The sequence below is a fragment of the Mytilus trossulus genome, chromosome 14 (genome assembly GCF_036588685.1).
Source record: "Mytilus trossulus isolate FHL-02 chromosome 14, PNRI_Mtr1.1.1.hap1, whole genome shotgun sequence".
NCBI classification, from domain to species: domain Eukaryota; kingdom Metazoa; phylum Mollusca; class Bivalvia; order Mytilida; family Mytilidae; genus Mytilus; species Mytilus trossulus.
In genome coordinates, this window is record NC_086386.1 from 40,596,747 (window position 1) to 40,615,998 (window position 19,252).

Sequence of the window (19,252 nt, forward strand, 5' to 3'; positions counted from 1 at the left end):
CAACAATGGTTTGTTTGATTCATCTGAAAATTTCAGGGCTGATAGATCTTGACCTAATGAACATTTTTACCCCATGTCAGATTTGCTGTAAATGCTTTGGTTTTTGAGATATAAGCCAAAACTGCATTTGACCCCTATGTTCTATTTTAAGTAACGGTGGCCATGTTTTTTGACGGATCAAAAATCGAAGCACACACTTTGTGCAGGATACTCTAAGGAACAATCATGCTAAGTTTCATTCAAATCCATTCAGTAGTTTCAGAGGAGAAGATGTTTGAAAAATTGTTAACGACGACAGACGATGTCGACGACGACGGACGCCAAGTGATGAGAAAAGCTCACATGGCCTTTTAAGCCAGGTGAGCAAAAAACCTATTACTTTTAATAACAGAGAATTTAACATTACATCAAAATCAGTAGTACCTGAACCATGAAAATGAGGTCAAGGACATTGGACATGTGACTGACTGAAACTTCGTAACATGAGGCCATCTATATGCAAAGTATGAAGCATCCAGAGCTTGCGGTCATAAAACTTTCGAGTGAGTTTTCTGTACTCCTACTCGAAAATCAACCAATCAAAATGCTGGATTTCATGTTTCGAGCATGATTTTTGTGTTCCAAGCACTGAGCACAGTTTTATGACTTCAACCCCAGGTCTTCCACCTTCTAAAATATAAAGCTTTTTTAAGAAGTAAGCTAACACCACTGCCAGATCACTATCCTTATGTCAAGCTTTTTAGTGGTAGGCTCAACAAAACACCTTCAAAGTCAATAGACCATAACTGAGGGGTTAGTGGTTAGAATGAAATTGAATCTACTGTGGATTCATCATTATTCATTGGATACCAATTTTCGTGGATACAGGAGAACCACTAAATTAAATGTTCAACAAACAAGAAAATTTCTAAAGGCTTGTATGCTGACCTCGGCAAACCACAAAATTAAACATCCACAAACATGCAAGCTTTCCTTTACCCACAAAAACTTGATACCCACGAAAATAAACGAATCCACATTATGTAATTGCTAATACATCTGCATACCAAATATAATCCACATAATACTTTTGGTTCTGTTAATCTCACCTAATCACCTACTTACTAATACATTTGAATCTGAATCTACATAAAAAAACAGCACAAATTTCAAATTCAACAGACCATAAATGAGGGGTCAGGACAAAATATTATAATCTCAATGGAAAAGAGATGTTTAATACAACTGTGTATCAAATATCATTGACCTACCCTAGTAGCCCAACTTACTCTCACTTTTTTTACATTTTTGAGTCACAACATAAACTGCATTTTTAAAATTCTAAAATAAAACTACAAAATCACTTTGGTAAAGTTTTTTTTTATTATGTTTTTGTATTGTTAGATGTTAACATAATTTTGGTGTAAAAAGAGAATTGAAACATAAAGCTGGTCCTCAAAAATCATATCAAATGTCAAAAAAACATGTGAAGCAACAATAACCATACAGTACAAACATATAATGGTTCAGTCTCAGAATTTGGCTAATTTTCATCTTTTTCCTGCAGAATTTGATAATTTTCCTAACAACACAATTAACTAATAGTAGAAAAAATAATTTGCTTTAAGCAATCTAATTCATATCTATGCTTAGTCTAATTCAAAATCAATAAATACAATTTTCTCCAGAAGCACTTGTGAATCACAGTATGTTTTACAACATTTATAACCAAGCATTTCATTTATACTCAAACTTCAAAATATATTTTGTATCTTATTGCTTTAAATAAAATAGCTATTGTGTTTTACTTATACATTGTACTCTTGTGTTCAATTCTATTATTTTTTAAAACAATGGAACACACAAATAGAAAAAAAATATTTGAATATATCTATTTTTAGTAAAATTACATGGCTTTCATTTGGTGGGTTTGATTATTAAGTATTTATTTTCGAATTAATTTTTAAAATCAGCTTAATGAGATCAAAATTGCTGTAATTTTTGTCATTACTCTTACATATTATATTATCAGCCATACAAGCGTCAAAAAAAACTGAGATGAAAAACTAAAATAAACGAATAAACAGATCCATTCAAATTATATCATTCTTCGAAGGAAACCTTTCTTTTGCCCTGAGCAGATATATGTCAAAAACATTTGGCTAAGTACATAATGTGGCAAGGACCTTATGAAGGTGCAAAATATAGTGTACAAACTTTGAGAAGATGTATCTAAATGCTGACATTCAACAATATCTTTATTGCACCTCATCTTGCAGCAGAGCTGGGATATTGCTATCATAATTGTATATACACAATTCATCATTTCAGAATATACAAAACTATTGAAACAAAACTTTACTTAATGCAAAGAGCTCAAACAGTTGGAATTGACAAAAAAATCTGCATTTATTTTTGTTGGTAAAAGTTTATCTTTTTGTTTAGAATATCCATAAACAATGGCCATAAAGCCAATGAATTAATGTTATACTATTAGGATGTATGTTCATAATCTTCTGAAATGGCAAATCAAATGCCAGCTTGACATTTTAAAATACATGCACTAATTAGTAAAGGTAAAATGTACAAATTTATTATATATTATGAACTGAACACTAGGTTAAATTCTGACATAGCATTTGATAAGCATTTATTTATACAAAAATGTAAATAAACAATTTGATTTTTAATTTTACCTCAGCTGTACTTTGAACAACCTTCAAAAATACACAAATGCTAAAATTTGAGATTCCGACCAAAGTACTAAAATTTTAAAGAAAAAAATTGAGACACCATGGAGCATTTTATATGATAAATCACAAAAAAAAATATATGGTTAGCCGTTATTAAAATGAAAACCTTGATCCCTATGCTATGTAACAAGTCTATACACATACAGTATAAAAATAGGGTTGGTTTGACAAATAAATAAATATCACAATATATCTGCTTTACATTTGTCTTCTGACTTCCAAATCTGAAAATAGCACTCCTTAGATGAACAGAACCACCAATTTTGACCATGCTTCGATAAAATTCCCTCCAGTAAAAAATAATTTACATGTTCTTGAATTTTTTTTTTAATTTCACAATTGGTTTTTTTCTCCCTTTTTGAGGTGTATTAGCAAGAAGGTGTATTTTTTACAAGTCAATGGAATGTTAACAATTTTAAAAGTGAACACAATGCATTAAAAACAGACTTTCATATATGACAACAAATCCAATTCATTCAGACCAAAAATGTGTTAAATACCATTGTTTCGCAATAGCTAATATTTACACTGAAAAGACTGATGCAAAAGTTATGATATATGAAATTTTTTGTGCTGGATAAAATATGTTTTTGGTATATACAGATCCCAGTTCTTTACCCCAAAGATGTCTAGTGTTAGTTTGATGATTGAAAGTAAATATATGTGTTATAATTTTTTACAAAAAGAAAGGAGCTAAATATCTATTTCTTTTTTTTCCGCGTCAAACTTGACAGCCGAAAATTACAATTGCCTTTATTTAATTTGGCCAGTATTTACCAAATGATCATATTTTACATTTCTGATGTGGAAGTCAGGTAGCTTCACATTTATACAATATAGAAACAATATAAACAACCAGTTTCAACACAAGTCTCAAACAATTACAAATAAAACGTTTCTAGTCCCTTGGTGAGCAGGTCGATACCCTTTGCATATTAAATTAAGAACAAGCAGTCATATATCATCAATGAGACTCTGTTGACGTTGACCAGTATCTATCTTCACCATAATCCTGTTGATTTACCACCTGGTGGGTTTATAACTCTTGAGGAATTTCTCTGTGGCCCATCATCCTGAAATATAAGTAGTAACAAATTTTAAATAGGTAAATCACATATATATATATTATACATTCTTTAAGTTCAATTGATGTTAGATTTCTAACATTTCTTTCCCATTTTTTCATGTTTTGGCATTGTTTTTTTTCTGGTTTGTTTTGTTTTTACATTTGTTTTTTGGGCTTCCATAGCTTGCTACATGTTTGCTCTTTGTTGAAGGCTGTTGTGACCATAATTTGGTCTCTGCAGAAAAGTTGTTTCATTGGCAATCATACCACATCATGTTTTAATATACAATATTGTTTTGATAAAGGTTTAAGTCTGTTTTAAGACCTATAGTTTCTTAAATCCAAATCATTATTGACACAAGAGGATCTTGTTGAAACATCTTCTTATCTTTGCATTTTCATTAACATAGACATTTTTAATTGAAGGGTGATTCAGTTTGTAATGAGAATATCTGATTTAATTTCTGGCCTAAAATACCATGTTCTGCTACATACTGCAATGGTTGCATGTAGAAGATATTTAACACTAAAATAACCATCGATCAATTCTTTTTATTGTAATATTTGGTGAACCAAACATTTTTTTATGTTTTACCATTTGCAAACAGTTTAACAACCTGCTTTTTTTTTTTTAAAGAATCTTACCTTGTTACCGATAAGTTCTCCAGTTATTGGGTTGTAAGTTCCTGAAATGAAAAACAAGATATATTTAGCCTAACATAAATATCAAATATGTCTATGCTGAAAAATCGGGCAACACTGCCAAACTCTAAAAATTCTAGACCCATATCAATATATTTACACTTCAAAATGTGTCGTCATTTATAAATTTTTCAAAAAGAAATTTTTCCCCAAAACAAAAATATAATTTTGAAGTAATAAATCATATCAGTAATTTGAGGCTTAACATGCTGAGCTCACACTGTTTGCTGAAATATAAATATCATGTTTTACTGATGCATGTTAAAACCTTAATTGTATAATTTATTTACATTTTGGAATTAACAACTTAACTTACCTGTTCGCTGTTCCTTTAATGAAAAAATATATATTTAATTGACATGAAAAAAAAAAATTTGTATATATATTAGATGTAATCCTGTTCTGTATCTAAGATTACTACCTACAAACTAGATATATGATATTAATATTTGAAATAGTCATTATATATACTATCAAAAAAATTATTTGCAGTCAGATTTGCTGTACAACCATTGTCCATGCTATAAAAAGAATAAAGATTTGTCTTTGATGCTAACTACATTTCTTGGAAAAACATCATTATGTAGTTCATTTCAACATTTGTCATCAACTCAACTTGAAGTGCAATAAAAACGATCCAAGTCAAAGATTTTCATTTTAACAAATTTTGAAGCCTTGTTACCACTTTACAATTATTAAGCATTAAGAACTCTATATCTCCAAAATTAGTGGATTAAGACCACATTACCATAAAAAACATTGTGCAATAACACACTAAAAAGTATTCTGTAAACCAAGTTTTTCCATCAAAACAAATTTAGTACCTCATAATAAAATAATATATATATGTTCTTAAATTTGTGCAAAATTCACTGAGGTGAAAGGTGTTCAAAAAAGAAAAAAGAAATTTCACATTTAAAAAGTTTAAGAGTAACTAACCATGGCAAAATTTGTCCAGGTATAATGATTTTTATTGTTTTACTTTAACTTTTTAACTATAAATTTGATTGAAAAAGTCCATGCACACATATATTTGGTTGGATTATACAAATAGCTATCATCAAGCTTCTCTTATAATTTCATTGTTTTTTTAACATACACTTTATTTCCAAACTGAGGTCGAAATGCCTCGTTAATTTCACCGACTTTTTCTTTTTCTTTCATAAATAACCAGCATAAATTCACAACAACAGTGCAAGTGTTGAAGAAAATTGATCCAAATATACTCGAGCTAGTGTGCAACATTTAAAAATTGCACAAACATAAAGTAAAACTCTAATAGCTTTAAAATAACAAACAAAAAATCATAAACTTTTTTTGCAGAAAAACTTGCAAGATATGCTTTTGGGCATATAAAAATACCTGTGTTTTTTTGTTCAAGTCCTGCAACTCGGGAATGACCTATAAACAAATCACAATTAAAAGGGAGATGTTTCCACTTATTTAAAAACTACATAAAATCATTATTTGAATTGATCAAAGAATTCTCTTGTTTTAATTAAAGTGATAACCAAAATAATACCATAATATGCAGAGTCAATAAATGTCACAATTTATTTATTTTTCAATTTAAAGATAGCTTGCTTTACAAAGATTGCAATACACATACAATAGAAAACTTATTTAACTTTATAGAGCAGGACATTTAAAAATATTTGTAAATTTTAAATACCTACAATGTACATGATGTATGTATGTTTCAAAAAAAAAAAAATTCAAAAATTTGCATGTCTATTAAAAACATAATGTAAAATTTTTAGCAGATCTGAAAGATCAAACTAGCGTTTCATGAATCATGTTCATGATGTTTAATGAGATGAGCAATTTACATCTCTAATCTTAATATTGTACAAACAAAATAACTTAAAATATAAAACCAAAAATTTACTTATTGAATTTAAGCCAAACTTTAGTCATCATGAGACATCTTCATAAACTGTCATATTTTCAAAATGAATTGAAACCATGACAATCAAAAACGAAATTCTTAAGAGTTGTCAACTCAAAAATGAAACCAAGCCTTGTGTAAAAATTCTATTATATTCCTTCATGTTTTGAGTAATAGCAAGAGGTAGTAGGATGAAAGGATAGACAATGGTACATGGTTATCATTGAAGGGCATATTAACTTAGATTGAAAGGTATAATATACAGTATACAGACTCTGAGAGCATTGTAACACCATATACAATGTATAATACAAGTGGAATTTACATAACAGTATTCCCTATAAACAACTTCATTTAGGGAATCTGTCCTAGATTCCATTCTCTATCTACTCTAAATGTTAGTAATGAATATATACCCTCATCATACATGCAAAATAACTAATGAATCATTACATTTAAGATCAAGTAACAGTAAATGCTGTTATTTTCAGATTTCTATAAAAATTTGACATAAATCTTGGACATGTTTTTTTTGGATATAAAATTGAATGATTTTCTTACTGAATGGAAAATCCCTCAAAAGGTTAACATTTGTAATTAGAGTATACTTTAAAGATCTATCTTTTTTTTTTTTTAAACTTTATAGATTTTTTATTCATCTTTGAAATTCATTCAAATGCATACAAATGTTAATAAATATCTGAAATAACACCCAATCATGTGTTCATTGCCTTAAATAAATACAGTGTGAACGCTAATATCTATTGCATGCTATTGAGTATTGAATATTTAATGATAGTACTAAAGTTTGTGAAACAACACACAAATCACAGCAAGATCATGCAAAGGAGGTCACACACTACATGTGTACAAGTCACAGCAAAATCATTAGCAGTAGGTCACACACTACATTTATTCATGTCAATACAAATTGGATGAAAGGAGAAGGTATGATAAACTAAGGCCATTTCTTTTGAACTGTGGATTTTGAAAATCAAAAGGTATTTCAAAACTATCAAAACAATTCCCATTATATTTTCAGAAGACAATGGGCTGTCAAATACAAGTGTTAATGTTTAAATGCACCTTTGGGCTTTTAACTTCTTACATTTTATGAAAATTTTAGACTGTCAGAAAATCTTTATTTTGATATTTTGTTACATGTATTTATATTAAGATATGAACAAAGGGCAAGGTCAGAAACTTATTGATATTTGCTACAAGATGTCTTACCTTAATTTGTAAAAGTGAGTGAAATATTTTTTGTTTTTTTGTCTTGGTACAATGAATATAACAAATTTTACAAAAAACTCAAGTGTATTAAATGCCCTTTTAAATTTTATCCCAGTGATTTTTTTACAAAAATTTGCATACAAGCTATTTTGCAACTAGTCAATTGAAATATGTAATAAAAAATATACCTTCATGTGCTACTTTAAGATATAAGTTTGTCATTGTTAATATATAGTTGAACTATTTAGGCATCAATGAATTATGATAACTTAAGAGGTTACATGCAAACTTTGAACGATGAACTGAAGATGTACAGCGAACGATGAACTGAATATGTACAGCAACTTTTTTGGGGGGGTTGCTCTCAAAATGTAGTCTCAATAACCCCTCATTTGTGTGGACAAATTTGGTATGAAGGTATAAAAAAAATATTATAAAAATATACAGATCCATCCCAAATCAAAAATATTAGTTAAAGCCAACTGGTATACATGTATTTACTGGAGTTCCCAGATATCTATTGACCACACAAATGGCAGTTTTTCTTCATAAAATTCTGATGGATCCAATCTACTAGTAACTGACAAATTTTTACTTCCCTCTAGGCTCTACCACATCCAACAAGAGATACAATCAAAACAAAATTGAACTAGGTGAGGTCAGTTTAAAAGTAGAAGTATTGGCAATAAGGTTAAGTGTGTTCTAAAAGTCAGAGCTCTACAAGTAATCCCATCCATAAGAAAAAATATAATTCTAAGAAAGAATTTTAACCCTTTACCACCATGCAAATCTGAAAGGTAATTAAATATTATTTTCTTTTTCGTCTAGCTGTTATTATTAAATGTTTTACTTTTTGCTTTATATAAGAAAACTGATCGCATTTGAATCTATTGCAGATTGTCTGCATATTCACATTATTGCTTGAACAATCGTGTTCAAAATGACAGATTTTTGTCACAAAATTTAGAATCAATTGTAGAGCAGAGAATATTTCTAACGTGATACTAGCGTCAAAACTACATAAAACAGAATATGGATTCGTCAAACAAACAAACAAAAAGAAAAACAAAATCACACCTTCTTCTTTTGAATTACTCAAAGTTCTTTTGCCAGGTTTTTGGGGCGTGGCTTGCTGATAACTGTTTTCATCCTCGTATGAATGGTTTGTGATGACATTATAACTAGAGACTTGATTGACATTATTTTGTCCACGTCTCTTCGCTGTAGCTTGTTGGTCTTGTTGTTGTTCTTCGCCAGTATAGGATTCATTTGTTATTGGGTTGTAGCTTGAAACTAAATCATAAACATTTACAAAGTCAACAACAAGAAACTGTGAATTATATTTCTCTCAAGCATATTTCAATACAAATAATTGGGACCAATATAATCATTGATTTTATATCTGTATAAAAATTCTTCCCTCATTATAGATTTTGTATTCATGAATAATATTTCAACTATTTTAAAGAACAATGTTTGAACAATGTCTGAAACAGTTTTCCAAATTTTCATTTAGTTTGTTGCACCTTATGTTTTATTTCAGTCCCTTTTTTAAGAGATTCTCAAAAATTACTTCACCCCCTCCCCTACTTTCAATTCTAATTGTCCATCCTTTTCAAATAACACATAATCAGAAACAGATAAATTAGAATTTAACTACACCTAGTTTCAATCAATGTTAGGGAATATCCTCATTAAAAGTCCAAATTATTTATTATGCAAAAGCTATTCTTATCTTTTTCTATGTTATACATTTCTTCAGCAATAGCTACTTTTAAACATTGTAGTTTAGAATACTTTATAATGAAACGCATCACCTTTGTGTCAAGGGTTTAGTGTTGCTCATTGATATTAGTATTGATTTATACTAGACAATTTTAAACAGTTTTGAATAATTCATCCTACTGATTGCTGTAATTAACCTAATAAAAGGCTTTGATTCATATAAATAAATTATTCATCATACTAGAGCATGATTGCTTGACAAAGACCTGGGATACTTTTTGTATGATTGATGACATATTTCTTTTATGTTACATTTGGCAATAATTACATTAGATGTATGTTTCATTATAATACGTTATTCTGATTGGCTAACTGCGCATCACATGTTATTCCGTAAGCAATTGCATCAGACAATAACATTTATCCTTCATGATGACACGAGGTCCCACAATAAAGTGCACAGGTGAATTAAATAAAACTTGATATAAATCGTGTTTTCATGATCTTAGCTAAAAATGTAATTATAAGTATTGAATGCTTCTCTTTGTAACTTTATAGGGTTGTAAAAGCGTTGACCGTGCGTACATTTTTAGAATGAAGCGCGGAATGTACTTCGGTCAACGCTTTTACACCCCAATAAATTTACAAAAAGAAGCATTCAATTCTTAAGTAAGCCACAAGATTAAGCAGGCTATCTTAATTTCATAAATGGAGAATACACTCATGGGACACAGATGCTCGCTTGCATAGAACATTATAAAGGTACATAATTGGGAAACTTGAAAAGTGATGCCACCCAAATTAGAACTTGATCTGTTATATGTTGTTTACATTGTGTAAAAGTTTCACAACATTTTACTGAAGGAATCTTGAGTAAGAGAAAGTAAACAAATTTGAAACCAATGTACGGGCAAATAAAGGGTAGCACTTTGTGCCCCTCGCCTAGTAACTGGGGCATACTAATCTCCTTCATAAGTACAAAGTATATATATATTATACATTGAAATTACCAAATTTGCTCAACATTGAAAAGCAAGTTGGGATGATGACCACCAGATTTTAGGTAGAGCGTAGATATTGCAAATTTTTGGTTTTCTATTCCTTTTACTTTTTACTTGACTTGGCATTTAAATTCATTCACTGGAAAATTTTAAGAATCAAAAAAGTTTAAACCATCACATTATTTTAGATACTTTTTTTCGGGAAGTGTCCTTTCATGCCTTTCTGATCATGCAAGTGGACTAGTAAGATGTTACAATTGTGTATATGAATTGTCTGCAAAAAATAAATGGCTTTGTCAACATAGAAACATGATCACCTATCCTCAAATTCTAGTCCCCTAAAGGCCCTACAAGCTTTAACTTTTAGTGCATCATTAATAAATACCTTGCTGAATATTCCTTCTCTGAGGGGTCATCTGAGCTGCATATACAGATCTATCATAAGCAGGAAATTCTTCACCTGTAGCAAGTTAATGGAGATCATGCTTAACATTACATTTACACCAGAAACCATTCATCTATTAACCAAGTGGCCGATTCATTTATTTATACTGTAAATTCAAAAATTATTGCAAGTTCTTATTATAAGACTGAAATGCGATTACAATTTTTGCAATATTGCATAAAATTCTGTTTAATTCATATGAGAAATTTCAAAATGCGAGTTTATATAAATTATTGTGATTTTAAAGCTGTCACATTTTTTGGCAATTAAAAACATCACATTTATTTCTGAATTTACAGTATAGATTGTTATAAGATTTTCCAAATATTAAGTTTGAACAGAAATTGCTCCAGTGTAACAGCTTGACTAATGATATAATTGAACCAATTTTTCATCTTAAACAGATATGAAGCCTACAGCTATCAAAAAATATTATTTTTTTTTCCCCAAACGATTGATGATGAATTGACCATTTTCAACAATAGGTTAATATTTGAATGGTTTCTGCAGTAACACTATCACCCATGCAGCATGTCAGAGACTAATTTTAGTAATTAATATGAATGCGACTGGAAACTATGCTACTGCATGTAGCCATAACATTATTTTATATTAGTCATGCATTAAACCATCATGCTGGCATGCAGTTAGAATTGCTGAAATTTAAACTTAAGAAACAATTCTTAAAAGCAGACAATGATGGCAATCATTTTCAAGCAAAATTTGCATGATCTAAAAATGGTTATATTTATCAGCAATAAGTCAAATTAGTGCATAAAAAAATGCATTGCTTTGAAAAATTCTTTTTAAATAGTCAGGTAGAAACAGATGTAATGTAGATCTTAATTAGTCAAATTAGCTATAATCAAATATGTTACCTGCATTCAATCTAATAAATAAATTTTAAGTCTAATAGGTGTGATATGCTCAACATGCAAGAATTTTAACATATATCAAAGTATTTCATAACTTCTTCATATCATAGCCTCTAAAATAAAGCTTCTGATCATTCATGTAGCCTCTTTATGAAAGTGAAAATGCTGTCTAATCATTGGTTCATTTATAAGTATTATTTGTTCCTGTAACCAATCACCTAGTGTTTAAATAAATTACCACAGCACAGGTTTCACATCTATTTCAAATACATGTACCTTAAAGTCAAAAGAAAAGGCCATTTGAGAATTGTTAAAATGAAACAAAGCGAGAAGAATATAATCATGATAATGACAGTCACCAAATTTCAATACAGTCCATCAAAATTTAGTTCAATGATTCTAAATGGACCGTGATGATGAAAGTAATTTTTTATCAGAAGTATTCATGAAAGTGCCCCCCTGTATTTTCTGGGCGTTCTGTTATTCTGAATGATTTGGAAGATCAACAAGTTCTAATTTTATACAAATCAAACATTCGAACATCAAATTTAAAATCTCAATGATTTGTAAATGTTGCAGAAATAAAAACAAGCCCTGCAAGCAGGATATCACAGTTCTTTAAGTTTATTTTTAAATAAATGAGCGACTGATACCATTGTGCGTAAGAAAATTTTAAACCCACAAGAAGCCCCACTGAATTCTAAAATCTGCTTTAAAAACCATCATACAATTCAAATCACACATTTTCTTACTTTTAGTCTTTGTTTCATGGTGTTTATTAGTGTAGTTGTACTCTGCAATGAGAACCAAATGTTAGTACAAAAGATGATAGAATAAATCTGAGATACAGTAGTGCTTCGTTATTTACGCATCATAAGTTATTTTGTTTAATCTTGGAATGGTAATCAAACAACATGTTGCATATTGTACCCTCCCAAACTGTCTTCACTTCCTTTTATTCGATAAATAACTGCAGCCTTTACTCCACTTGGAAGTTATTTTGCAGATACACCAGTCACCATTGTCAATATGTTAGCTTTCTTGCAAGATTTCCCCCCCCCCCCAATTCAGACATTAATTTATTGGATTTTCAACATATTCTGGTAGAAAATCCTCAGATTTATTCATCAACTGTTGTAAAATAATGATTACTTAAATAAGTTGAAAAAAGTGCATTAAACAGTAGTGAAAACATGTTATGTTTTTCATGCAAATGGCTAAAATAATCATTTTAAAGTCTTAGGAACACAATATTCTTGCTTATCATTGTTATCAGGACATTAGAAATATGTGATGCGACTCTGTTCTATGACCTAGGGCGCATAATTTTTCTGGTAATATTTGAAATGTGAGTAGCAAAAATATTTAAATGTAGTCTACAATGATAACACTTTAAGATGTTTAGGACTGTTCCAAAATTAAATACATAGGGGATGGGAAGCACTTTTTAATACCGTCTTCCATTAAATAGAATATTTACTTATAATTCCAACAAAATACTTAGAAAATGCAACCACCCATATCTAATTTATTACAGTCACTCCCGTCCCTAAACTTATATATTTCCTTCATATTTCTTTCATAAAATTGCTCTCAAAGTATATATATATATATTTGAAGTTGACATTTCACATTAACAGCCTAGCCTCCATTAACTAAAAGAAATTATTTTGTATTTTTGCTAGTGATAAAACTGTTGCTGACATTTTGAGAACCTGTGAAACAGTAAAAATATTGATATTAAAGTACGAAACATATTTATACAATAACAAAATACAGTGTGAGCTCAACATCAAACAAGACATCAATAATTAACATATAATGGATAATGTATAGATACTTTTTCACCAGATTGTGTTTGTTCGAGTGCGCAAGTTTTCAATTTTGAAGTCATTCATAAATTTTGACTTGTTTTATCAAAATGATCATCTACCATAATTACCCCATCATTTTGTTTTGTGTCTTCATATATAAATGACTTCTAAAAGCTGTAGTTGGAAAATAAGAATTTAAAAAAAATAAAATTATTGAAAGAAAAATGTCAATAAAATGGTTATCATATCTGTTCTAATGCTTTACCCTCTTTATCTCTTTTCTTTAAATCAGATGCATTTGCTGAAGGTCCACCTCCAAAAATAGTTGACTGACTTGATGGTTGTGATTTCCTGTTGATATGTTTCACTCCAGACCCATCTTCTGAGTTGTCCATTGGTCCACCAAATATATTAGAACCTGCAGCAGCTTTTGCAGAATTCTGTTTTTGTTCCTCTGCAGCAGATTTGGTGTGTCCTACGGAACCAGATCCAAAAATATCACTTGATCCACCACCTGGAGGTCTCAGAACTCTGGAATGTACAAAATAATTATTATAACAACTCCTTAGTAAATTAAAACATGATTATGGAGGGACAGTTGAAGTGTTTTCCTTATCGATAAAGTTACAGTAATTTTGTATAAGTTATTTTTACAGTTATATAATGCAATACACATACGAGTCATGTTTCAAAGAGACATCGCCCCTCCCATAGCAGAAAACTGCATTTTAGTACTTAATTTTATTTTAATAGCAAGAACTGAGGTCATTTTTTTTGTGTGAAGAAGTCAAATACCTGTTTGAACTTTCAATAATGCATGCATAAGTTGTTGGTAAACAGACTTTTTTACAAATGTAGAAATAATTATTAAATAATACGATTAAAACAGCCCTAATACGGATAAATCGGCATGTGCAATACTGATAACGTTCCACTGTCGATATAAATCAAGAGCTCATATTGCTTTTAGAACAGGGCCAATACAGATAAAAGCTGTATTGGCCCATGGGCTCATACAGGACGTTTACTTCCGGTTTCAATTTTCCAACGCCATTACTTTAAATAACTTTGGAGGTACATTTGTGTAATCATAAAATAAAAAGGTTAAATGATGTGCAATGTTTTTTAACGTCTTGCAGTCTTAAAACGGAAATAATTCACAGCCTTTTCGAATACGACTTTCTATTATTGACACTGTTGCATTTCCGTTAATAAGCAATCATCACATTCAAAACGCAGACGATCCAAGACAGACTCAGTCACAGAGTAAGAATAGTTAAACTGTCTGATTTATTCTTCCCAGTTACTTTATATTTGCTACATAAAATGAATTGTAATAGCATTTTATTAAGTACTTGAACGAGGAATCAGAAATTTCATCTGACAATGTTGACAAGAATGATGATGTAAAAGCGAAAAGCAGTGACGAGTTCAGATATGAAATGATTTCTGTATCTTCTTTATGGTAAGTCCTTTATTCTTATTGAAAGAATATGAATCTTACAAATTTGACAGTTCATACAAATTTGTCTTTTGAAATATTGGCCGCTGATCACATTATGACACATATCAATGACATACATGTAACTCTGTAAGCTTGATTCATAGCAAGTCAGTATTTAAAAAATCATTGGCACTGTAAACATACATTGTGAACAGATCATAAATCATGTTATGGAGTGGTATTTGCGAAAAAACCAGTCAAGGTGCTGTGAAATTTCCCGAGCCTGCAAGGCGATGGAAATCGGTCCCAAGACTCGTATTTTTTGCAAATACCACTCCATAACATGATATATCTGTTTAATTACACCGAATAGTTAAGGACTAAAATTCTCTGTACAGGTGAAGTTAATTTTTTTCTTTTACTTGTAAGCTGTAATTCATAAACATGTTTATGCATAATTTTGAGGATAAATAAGTGGATATTATCATAGAACCGCGGGAATTATGCATGTACTAATCCGTGTTAGCTCTCTTTTTTTATGTAACGTCATATCCGAAAAAAAATTGGCGGAAATATACCCGGGAGGGTAAAAAAGGAATATCCAAAATGGTAAATACCATGGTATTTGAGGCATGTTCACCGGCAGTGGTGAAAAACAGGCAATTTCGTTTGAAATGAGGAAAAAATGTTAGAATATATATGCGAAAAATACACTGGCTACCAACGGTTGAACCAATAAAATTCTGGCATTCTTATATTAGGTGTAATTATGCATGTAATTCAGGATTCATTGCCAGTCCGTATTGGAAATATTGGCCCTATATTCACATCTGATGTATGTAATACAGCATTCAGAACAAGTCTGTATTGAAAACGTTGGATTATTTAATAAAAGTGTTATGAACTGGCTGTTTCTGTATTGGCACTGGTATAGATTCTCGGTCAGCTGTATTGGCCCTCGACCCTACGGGTCTCGAGGCCAATACAGCAAACCTTGAATCTATACCAGTGCCAATACAGAAACAGCCAGTTAATAACACTATAATATTGTTTAATCAGGTTAAAGTTGGAAAGGAATGAATTGTAAAAAACGATGGACAACAAACTCTTCTTCTTCTTCTTTTGTTACAGAAAACCATCAACAAACTGATGTTTACTTTCCGGGGCATGCCTGGTTATTGTTTTCAAAATAAATTTATGTGAATAATTTTTGTCAAAATGTAAATTAACAAATATTTCTTGTTCAAAGTTGTTGTTTTTGGTCACATATTTTCATATTTTTATAGAATAATTTTTAGCGAGTGCATTGTTTGTCAAAGTTTACGTTACTCGTTAACTTTGCAAACATATGTTAGAAACAAATGATCAAAAGCTGTTTGAATCGTTTGTGTTAGAAATATTATAAATTATTTTGCTCAGACATTGCTCATTCCACTTTTTATAGCCATTCTGCTTGATGCTTATTTGTCTCCCAAAAATGGTCAGAGTGATCTCGAAACCTCTATTAAGCAATTTTATTTTGATTTGAAGATACAGACCAAATATATCGTGAATTACAATTTCACAAGTTTGTTTGAAAAAAGGGGGGAGTGAATATTTTTAGCCGGTCTAGTCGACGTGACCTGAATCTTTGCACGATCATGAAAAAAGAGTTTTAACTATCAAGCAATCACACCTTGAACTATTTCTTTCTCCATCTCCAACACCTGTATAACAGTCTGTGGTCGTCATTTTGAATTTTACGGTAAACGGTGATTGCTGGCTATTTTCAAGACTTTTCCTGTGCCGACGGATGTGAGGAGTTGCGCGATTCGAAATCACGCATACCGATGATGTCATCCAGGTAACCGTAGGAATGACCTAAAAATAAAGGTCAAATACGAAAAATAGTGCATTTTAATGAGTTGTTTTTATTTGAAACTTTTCCTCAGTTTTTATGTGGATGCTTTAAAGAATTTAACTACGGATACTTTAAAAAATTATCAGAAAGTGAGCCATTCAGACGGACTATTTTTTTTATTGAAAAAAATATTTGCTGGACTGAATAACTTAGACATTTGTTAGAGCAGACACGAATTTGTAAATTGCTGCTGGGAATTTTATTTTTATTTGGGTGCATTTTCTCTAAAATCACTAATCAAATTTGAATCTTAATGCTATTTTTTGTGTTTGCATGTCTAAGCATGACTATTTGAGTAGGCGTGACCTCGTATGAAATATGATTTGTCGCAGATCAATTGACCAATCAGAATCTATATTTGCGCCTATTATTTTCGCGGGAATCAAATGATCAAAACAATGCCACGAGGGTTTGTTTACATTTAAAATGTGGTTGTAGAAATCTTCGATTTTATGATTTCCAGACCGCATCGTAATGTGATTCCGTAGCATGAATTGATTTGTCCAGTTTGAAGACAGTTATTTAGTTCAATTTACTATTAAAAAAAAAAAAAACTATGATAAAAGCACGAAAATTAATGATCACAAATAAAGTTAGCCTGACGGGTGTCCCATGTTGAGCAGGACCTGTTTACCATTTCTGAACACTGCGTTCACCTTCAGTTTTTGGCGTGGTTCATATGTTGCTAAGTCTTTAGTTTTCTTTGTTTTATACTATTATTCGTCCGTTTGTCTTTTTCTATTTTAGCCATGGCGTTGTCAGTTTATTTTCGATCTATTGGTTTGACTGTCTCGCTGGTAGCTTTCGCCACTTTCTTAGATTGGAATGTGAACTTCATATATGCTTGCAATTAAGGAAGTTATTGAATCAATGCATGCATGAGTATATTCTTAAATAATCCCTCATATGACTATAGATATGCACGTTTTTACATTTATTATACAAGATCTAAAACGTATCTTCGAAAAATAAATATTTCCCTTAATGGATAGTTTATCGGAAGCGAATAAATGTTCGAGTTGTTGCCGAAGATTTCAAGCCATCAATTACACATGCAGAATCATTGAGCACGTAAAACAATATGTGAATATTGCAAGAGATCGAGCTATCATTTGAATTTTTATGAGATGGGGAGGGGGCTAGGAATTATAATTTGAAAAAAAGGCAGGCAGGATGAAGCACTTGGCAAAAAAGGTAAGATGAGTTTTGACAATTTTACAATTGATGTAATATTAAAAAGTCAAGATGAACTAATAAAAACGACAGAAAGGATTATAGAGCAAAATATAATGAGGCAGGACAGAGATTTTCAATGTGTTACTGTATGATTCCCATTCGTTAATTAAACTTTACATACCATTTGTTTTTTTGTACTATTTTATATATGTGCATTTTTTCTAGAATGAAACAGTGGTGGATTCAGAAATTTTCATAAGGGGTCCCCCTGACTTCCTTAAAGGGGCAGCGGTGGTTCCCTTTGTTGACGACTATAGTCAAATGCATTTGAATACATATCGTTGGACCCCACCCCCCTAATCCTCGGTTGGAAACCCGGTCCTTTTTAAAAATTCAACAGGAAACTCCCTATGTAGTCAACTAAATTAATTTCCATCTTTAACTTGAGGGGATGGCAGGCACCCTGTCCCCTAAATTCGCGTTTAAGGATCCAATTTTTACTATTTACCTTCCAGTGCACATTTCTATGCATGTCATTTGATCTCGTGTGGAGCATCGGCGCAGAGGCATTCATACCACATCACCTAATTTTATATACGTGTTTCTAGAGGTATAGGGGGAGGGTTGAGATCTTATAAACATGTTTAACCCCGCTGCATTTTTGCGCCTGTCCCAAGGCAGGAGCCTCTAACCTTTGTTAGTCTTGTATTATTTTAATTTTAGTTTCTTGTATTTTAGTTTCTTGTGTACAATTTGGAAATTAGTATGGCGTTCATAATCACTGAACTCGTATATATTTGGTTAGGGCCATCTGAAGGACGCCTCCGGGTGCGGGAATTTCTCGCTATATTGAAGAACTGTTGGTGACCTTCTGCTGTTGTTTTTTCCATGGTCGGATTGTTGTCTCTTTGACACATTTCCCATTTCCATTTTCATTTTTTTCTATCTTCGATATAAGTTTAGAGGTGATTAATTGGAATAATTGGTATAACTTAATCACAGATTGGACTGATTTGACACGAAAATTTTATATATGGCTTTTCTGTCAGTCATACAACTCTTTTGCTCAATTTATATGACAAGAAGTTACTCTATTTATCGTTAGTGTTCAAGTGGAAGAGACCTTTTAAAATAGCTCTGAAATAGGACAGCAGAAAAGTGCAAGTGCAAGTTTAGAAAGTCGCAAGAAGTTGACACCCCCCTTTAATTAACTCTGATTTTTTTAGTCAGACAAAATACATTAACACTTGA

General features: G+C 30.9%; 1 protein-coding gene across 4 annotated transcripts; it reads right to left on the reverse strand.

Moving 5' to 3' along the window:
• Positions 1–1,339: 1,339 nt before the first annotated feature.
• On the reverse strand, positions 1,340–16,781 carry LOC134696294 (microtubule-associated protein Jupiter-like). 4 transcript variants are annotated; one of them, XM_063558001.1, is made up of 8 exons: positions 16,601–16,781; positions 13,747–14,012; positions 12,420–12,461; positions 10,733–10,807; positions 8,699–8,914; positions 5,863–5,901; positions 4,444–4,484; positions 1,340–3,805 (listed from the first exon to the last, which is right to left on the reverse strand). In XM_063558001.1, exons 1-8 carry the CDS (start codon positions 16,762–16,764, stop codon positions 3,734–3,736), a joined length of 915 nt encoding a protein of 304 aa, XP_063414071.1. In that variant the 5' UTR covers positions 16,765–16,781; the 3' UTR covers positions 1,340–3,733. The 4 variants fall into 4 exon arrangements, with proteins under 4 accessions (XP_063414071.1, XP_063414073.1, XP_063414074.1 ...); XM_063558003.1 differs by lacking the exon at positions 12,420–12,461; XM_063558004.1 differs by lacking the exon at positions 10,733–10,807.
• Between the last annotated feature and the right edge of the window lie 2,471 nt (positions 16,782–19,252).

What these genes read in the sequence shown, in the direction of transcription:
- LOC134696294 (XM_063558001.1), bottom strand. Translation starts at nt 16,764, where the DNA reads ATGACATCATCGGTATGCGTGATTTCGAATCGCGCAACTCCTCACATC. An exon ending in GGAGAAAGAAATAGTTCAAG is followed by an intron (nt 14,013 to 16,600) that starts GTGTGATTGCTT and finishes TGTACATTCCAG; the next exon opens with AGTTCTGAGACCTCCAGGTG. An exon ending in GAGTAATTCAAAAGAAGAAG is followed by an intron (nt 5,902 to 8,698) that starts GTGTGATTTTGT and finishes ATTTGTTTATAG; the next exon opens with GTCATTCCCGAGTTGCAGGA.